Source organism: Lolium rigidum, chromosome 2 (genome assembly GCF_022539505.1).
Source record: "Lolium rigidum isolate FL_2022 chromosome 2, APGP_CSIRO_Lrig_0.1, whole genome shotgun sequence".
Taxonomy (NCBI): domain Eukaryota; kingdom Viridiplantae; phylum Streptophyta; class Magnoliopsida; order Poales; family Poaceae; genus Lolium; species Lolium rigidum.
In genome coordinates this window covers 58,011,446-58,018,014 of record NC_061509.1, presented here as the reverse complement: position 1 = coordinate 58,018,014, position 6,569 = coordinate 58,011,446, and the positions used below count along the sequence as shown (strand labels likewise).

At 47.7% G+C, this 6,569-nt stretch overlaps 2 protein-coding genes across 2 annotated transcripts; one reads left to right on the top strand and one right to left on the bottom strand.

The window, feature by feature from the left end:
* The first annotated feature begins 797 nt into the window (after positions 1–797).
* On the top strand, positions 798–2,918 carry LOC124689783 (fasciclin-like arabinogalactan protein 8). The gene is made up of 2 exons (XM_047223254.1): positions 798–2,199; positions 2,758–2,918. Exons 1-2 carry the CDS (start codon positions 798–800, stop codon positions 2,916–2,918), a joined length of 1,563 nt encoding a protein of 520 aa, XP_047079210.1.
* Positions 2,919–3,312: 394 nt separating this feature from the next.
* LOC124686534 (probable small nuclear ribonucleoprotein F) lies at positions 3,313–5,861 on the bottom strand. Its single transcript, XM_047220467.1, has 5 exons — positions 5,687–5,861; positions 4,205–4,295; positions 4,057–4,094; positions 3,892–3,956; positions 3,313–3,601 (listed from the first exon to the last, which is right to left on the bottom strand). The coding sequence occupies exons 1-5, from the start codon at positions 5,687–5,689 to the stop codon at positions 3,538–3,540; spliced, it is 261 nt and encodes an 86-aa protein (XP_047076423.1). The 5' UTR covers positions 5,690–5,861; the 3' UTR covers positions 3,313–3,537.
* Positions 5,862–6,569: the final 708 nt, after the last annotated feature.

Sequence of the window (6,569 nt, the reverse complement as noted above, 5' to 3'; positions counted from 1 at the left end):
TTTGATATCCTAGGGTTTCATGGGAGAGTAAAAATTTTCTGCTAGGGATTTCAAATGGGAGGGTAGTGAACAATGATTCTGCATACAAACCCCTTCTGCTTGTGGGCCTTTTTAAGTGCATTGTTGCATGTCCTCGAATGCAGGTCCTGCGACTGCCACATCGACAAATACACGTTGCTATGGGCATGCATGATGCATCTAGTTACTGTAAGATGGTCTCTCCAAGATATGATGACCAACGTGATCCTTATAGATATACGTATACGTGAATCGACTATACATTTTACTCGTGGAACAACGTGGTTGTCCGCGACATGGAGCGAGGAGTAGACGCAGACAACGAACAGCAATCATGACTGCTGCGTAGACCTTGGCAAGTTTTTTCCAAGTAGGATATCACGATTCACGAGACATGACGATGTGGGCCGGACGGATCGACCTGCTGGATCGATCTTGCGTGGCTAATGTGCCGGCCAAAAGAATTAACCGATGGCACGGCCCCTCAAAGTTCCACGATATACGGGCTTTAAGCCCATAGGAAGCCCACGTTAGGTCGGGCCAGGCCGCTCAAACCAGGCCGGCTCGTCGACCCAAATCGCTACAGCGCAGACGAAACCTGAGCCGCGCTCCCTCATCCAGTGATCCGTGTCCGTCGCTGGAAGAGGTCACTGCTCCAACTGTCGGAACACCTCCGATCACTCCCTTCCCGCCACCTCCTCCACCTTCCACTCTTCCACACCACGCAACCACCGTATAAAACCCGACCTCACTCGCAAATTCCTTAACCCTCTCACTGCATGCGCGACTACCCAGCTGCTCATCCATCGATCATGGCTCCTCCTCCCAACAACACACCCTTCTTCCTCATCGCGCTCGCCGCCGTCGTCCTCGTGATCCGCCCGGCGCCGGCTGCCGCAGAGGTCACCGTCGCGCCGCCCATCGACATCCTCAAGACCCTCTCCGCCTACCCGGAGTTCAGCGCCTTCACCTCCATGATCAACGACACCGGCCTCGCCCTCTCCATCAACGCCCAAAAGACGGTCACCGTGCTGGCCGCCAACAACACCGGCCTCCCCGTCGCCGCGCTCCGCCGCCTCCCGCACCAGCTCCTCGGCGACCTCCTCTCGCTCCACGTCGTCCTCGACTACCTCGACCCGGAGAAGCTCGACGCGCTGCGCCTCGGCCGCACCGGCAAGGGCTCCAAGGTCACCACCCTCCTCCCGGGCCGCGAGACCAAGTTCCTCCGCGTCACCGGCGGCGACAAGAGCCGCATCACCTTCTCCTACGCCGGGCCCATCGGCAGCGGCCGGCCGCCGCGGAACGCGACCCTCGTCAGGGTCGTCACCGCGCAGGCCTTCAGCCTCATGGTGCTCCAGGTCGACGGCCTCGTCCTCCCGGCCATGATACCGGCCACCGTCGCCGCCCCGTTCGACGTCGCCAAGATCATCGCCGGATTCCCCGACCTCGGCGCCTTCGCCACCCTGCTCGCCCAGACAGGACTCGCCAGCGCCATCAACGCCCACCCGATCGTCACCGTCCTCGCCGTCAACAACACCGACCTCGCCGCCGCGCTCGGCGGGATCCCGCCCAAGGCCACCGCCGACGTCCTCGCGCTCCACGCCGTCCTCGACTTCCTCGACACGGAGCGGCTCGACGCGCTGCGCCGCGGCCGCACGGGCGACGGATCCATCGTCACCACCATGCTCCAGGGGACCGGATCCGGCGGCCGGGGCCGAGGCGCCGGGTTCGTACGCGTCTCGGGCGGCGAGGACGGCCGGATCACCTTCTCCTCCGCGGCGCCCGGCGCCGGCGCGACGCGCAACGCCACGCTCCTGAAGGTAGTCACCAGGCAGGCGTTCAGCGTCATCGTGCTCCAGGTGAACGGCCTCATCGTCCCCCCAGGCCTCGTCGTCGCGCGCGCACCCGCACCTTCACCACAGAAACCGAGGGCCAGGCACATGTCGCTGCCTCCCACCCCTGCGCCAGCGCCGGCGTACTCGCCGGCGTCCCCAGTCATGCCCGAGCCTGAACCGGAGGGGCCCAAGACCACGCCGCCGCCATCTTCGGTCATCCCGATACCCAGCGTTCACGGCGGAGTGGCGGCCAAGATTCCAGCGCCGAATGCCGGACACATGGTGACGGGGACCTGGTGGAGCAGTGCCGGTGCGGCATTGGGGATCATGGCGTGCCTGCTTGCCAGTTTGTAATAACTAGGACGGTTTTTACTAGGGTGATGTTTTTGGTTTCTTTCAGATAAGCTAGGGTGATGCTTTTTTTTTTATTTTCTTTGAGATAAGCTAGGATGATGCTTTTTTGTTTTGTTTTCTTTAAGATAAACTAGGGTGATGTTTGGATTAGCTTTGATTCATTTTATCATTTCTCTTTCTTGTTTTCTTGTTAGTTTTGTACCGGACAGGAAGTTTGCGATTTTCAACTTGGTTAGAGAATATATTTTGCACACCATGGAGTGTGTTATTTGATGAAAATCGATGATCCATTATGTGTTGTAGCTTTCTGCTAATGAAGCATGAAGTAGTGATGGACTTCACATTTCTCAACCCAAACAAGAGAGTTAGTAGTATGTAATGGTGTGTTCACGATCTATTACTACTTCAAATTGACTCAAAAGGATATATATAAATATTATCTCAATCCAAACAGCTAAGCATGCAATGGTCCTCACTATCCAATCCGTAAAATAACACAACAAATTGACCATGAGTTCATGAAGATGGTCTCCACTATCCTCATGGGCAGGTCTTCACCCTGGGCATGAGCAGGATGTATTGAGGATTGGTGCTGATGCACTGCAGCAGAGGGCGATGGATGAAGCTGGGACTGGGCCGGTCACTCATGCAGCTCCGCTTGCTGCTCCTACTAGAAACATGGATGATAACATGGAAGGTGATTCGTGCTGAAGTTTGCTGCTCTTTCAAAACTGGTTGCAAGACTCTACTAGTACTTAGTTTGCCGTCTCTTCGGCCCTCGCCTGCAGTATTGAGAGTGCCGATGTAATAGACGGTTTAAGTGTTGATATTGGTTAATGCCGTTGGTTTTTGTTTTGCTTGTATCGCCTCTGTCAAACGCGAGCAGTAGGCAATTCTGCAATTGGATGCTTCTGAACCTTCATGGTTGTTAGTTATCAGTTTGATAGTGGAACCTGACCCTGCTTTTGTTGGTCCTATATTAAGATAGAGAAAACGATAACATCATCCTAGATGTGTAGGTGCATCATGATAAGTGGCGATAGATAAGACATTGTATCCCTCAACCAAAACGAGTGAGATAGGATTGGGTCCGTCATACAATTTCTGAAACCAAACATCCCAAAAAGGAATTGCTGAAGAAATTGCATACTTCTAACATTCAACAGGAGGATAACACAATCCAGGCGAATGAGAAGTTGAAAAAATCTGGTCACTAACACAACCAAACATCTAGATAGGATTACAGCTGAAACAGGCAAGATTTATCACATTCATGTCAAAAGCGTATTGCATAAATCTCAACCTAATCATGACAGCAGCGCTCATCTTCTCACTCTGCATCCTCAATCTCAGTATCCTCCGGAACGCCGCGCATATACATAACGTTGTTGCACCTGTCAATGGAAGAAACAAGACACAATGAGGGACAACTGAGTATGAAATGTGTGACGATTTGATCATGGGGTATATGATTTAAGATCTGTACACCTAATATGCACTCAGCTTTTGTTGGCATTTAACTTTTGTGAACTGAATACATGTGTTCATTCTAATAATTCATCAAACTACGTTAAAACTTAGAACACCAACTGGTAGCACGCATCCTTTAGCACAGGTAGCCCACCAGTTAAAAGTATGCAGCACTAATTCACACTAGGAGGGTAACAGGATCATAAGTTGTTACCTTATCAGTATCTCTCCAAGGTTACCAGAGAATTGCCCGTCAATGTACTCCTCTGTGTTAGCAAGCTGCAAGCAGGCAAGACAGTAACAAAATTAGACAAGTTGATTGATAACTACATAATAGCTTTAATAATGCAGTTGAACCAAAAATAAAAAAATGTAATACCTGCAGATTCATGTAGGAGTCCACAGAGACAAGGTACCCTGGGAATGAAAATGTTGTTAGTCGCACACTCAAGGGCAAGGGGATTCTCGAAAAAAAAAAACAAGTACACAAAGGAAATAGAATGGAAATAAAAAGGGGCATATATTACCTTTGTATTCCATACCCCACTTCAGTTTGACAATAACAGGTTTCCCTGTCAGGTTGTTCAGGAAAGGCTTCGGGTTAACTGGTACAGTGGCCTACAGAAATAAGATTCCATTAGGAAGTGAAACCCGAAGTCATGTTTCACCATCGATGGAAAGATGTGATAACACATGAACATTTCATTATTTTGGCTTCTTTTTCATGAGTAAATTCCTTTTATCAACTGTGTGGTCGTTTTTCGACATGAAATAGGTAAGCGGCATACAATTCTATAAGACGGTATGGCAGATTTTCCAAGGTTGTACTTGAAATAAATATTAGAAATACACATCACGATCTTTCTACAGTAAAAGTAAGATACTCTGAATAAAGTGCCCATGTCTGATCATGTTTCCTTTGCAACTATAGCAGCTAAAGAACAATTATGCATGCTCAAACAACCTCATTGGCAAACAATAACACCTGAAGAACGAGATTGCTAGAAATTTCATGATCTAAGTACAAAATCTGGAGCAAACAGTGCGGTGATCAATCTGAAGTCGAATCTGACTGCATATTTGGATAGTGCAAACCAAGCTACACGATTGATACTGATATTTGCAAATGATAAGCCAAGGATCACGTTGGTTTTGATAAGGTAATCATGACTGAAATAACCATTCATAGGAAATAGCAAATTAACATCCATAACAAGAAAGGGAGATGCAGTGACTTTTCTAATGTAAAATCATTGCCAACAGGTGCAACATATCAGCAACAAAAAAGCTCCAAGGTACCAGGAGGTGTTGAAGACAATTTGTTGCAACGTTACAGCATAACTATGTAAACCCTTAATCTTAAAAAGGGATACAGGGGTATTCTTTTCCCCTGCTACCCTTCTAAAGATCCATTTCAGAGCAGCGATATTTAACATATCTAATCGCATGTGCCGGGTTGTATGAACTTAAGATTTATATTCCAGTTCTTAATGCAAAAGACAGAGCTTCTGTGAGCTCTTAGCGAAAAGTTTATATCAAACAATTGATGCTAAGAAGCTTCATTATAATTTACTGGCATGCAGTTGTGTTATAGACATTACTAGAAGCTACGATGTTGCACGAACAGACACCCAACACAAGGATTCACCGTTTTAGAATATAATTGGCAACATGGGCACAATACTTAATCAATTGTCCTGTATGCTAACGGATTAATGCTAAAACAAAAACAATATAAGCTGCAATACATGGGAACTGTGTCTGAAATATGACTGTCGGAAGTAATCTAAGTACCTAACTAATGAGATGCTAGGATTTCAAAGGACCATCGGCGTACAATACCAACCAACTTGCCCAATCTGCAATCCACAGACTTCCCAAATCTACAGTATAACATAAACCTAGCGCTCAAGTGGGGACTATACTTCAGTTTGGCCCAGTCTCTACTGACTCGCTTCGCGAATTTCGGAGACAATAGCGCGTAAGGACGGAGAGGACAGGTAACTCACCATGGCTAGGGTTGGGCCGCCGGCAAGCAGGGCTGCCGCGCGCGTAGTTCACTGAAGCTCGAGAGGAAGGGCGAGGAGGATGCGGTGTCCGTCTATCCGGTAGCGGCGGCGGCGGCGGCTGGGTTGGCAGCCGGCCGTAGGAGAAGCTAGGTCGCCGTCGCTGGGAGCGAGAGGAGAGGGAGAAGAGGAGAGATTGGGGGAGCGGGCTCCTATTCACCGCCTATGAGAGGAAATAGGGCCTGCTACGCCTGAAGCATTTTCCGATGGGCTGCATTAAGTGGCAGCCCATTATCAGGTACCTTTTTTTATCTTCTATAGATCCAGAAATTTGGAAAGTTATTTTGGCTCCCAAACGCCAGTGCTCTAAGCGTATTAAAAATATTAAAATTACATTTACAAGTTCTAAAAACTGCGAAACTGATCCTCGAAGTAGCTAGTGATGTATTTCACAAACATGCAAAATCTCAATTCGATTTTTTCTGTATTCTAAGCTACACACAAAATCAAAAGTCTGATTTTTTAAAATTTGAAATTACTATACTTAGATCCACACTTTTATCATTTTGTGTAGCGCAAAATACATATTATTTAAAATTTGTATTTACACGTTTTTGGAATACTTTACGGGCTACATTTGGGTTTTTTCAGAAATTTTTTGAAACTTAAAAATATGATTTTCATTTTTTGGTAAAGCGGCAATCACTGGTGCATGTGCGCCAAATCTCCACCAAAATCCAGAATTTTATAATCCCTTCAGCCGAAATTAATCAAGAAATCTATGCCTAGGAGAGAGCCGGTGTGCAGTTGTTTCAGTTTAGCTTCTTCAATGTGACCTACTTTGATTAGTGAATCAAAGGGTACAAAGACACACACACTTATGATC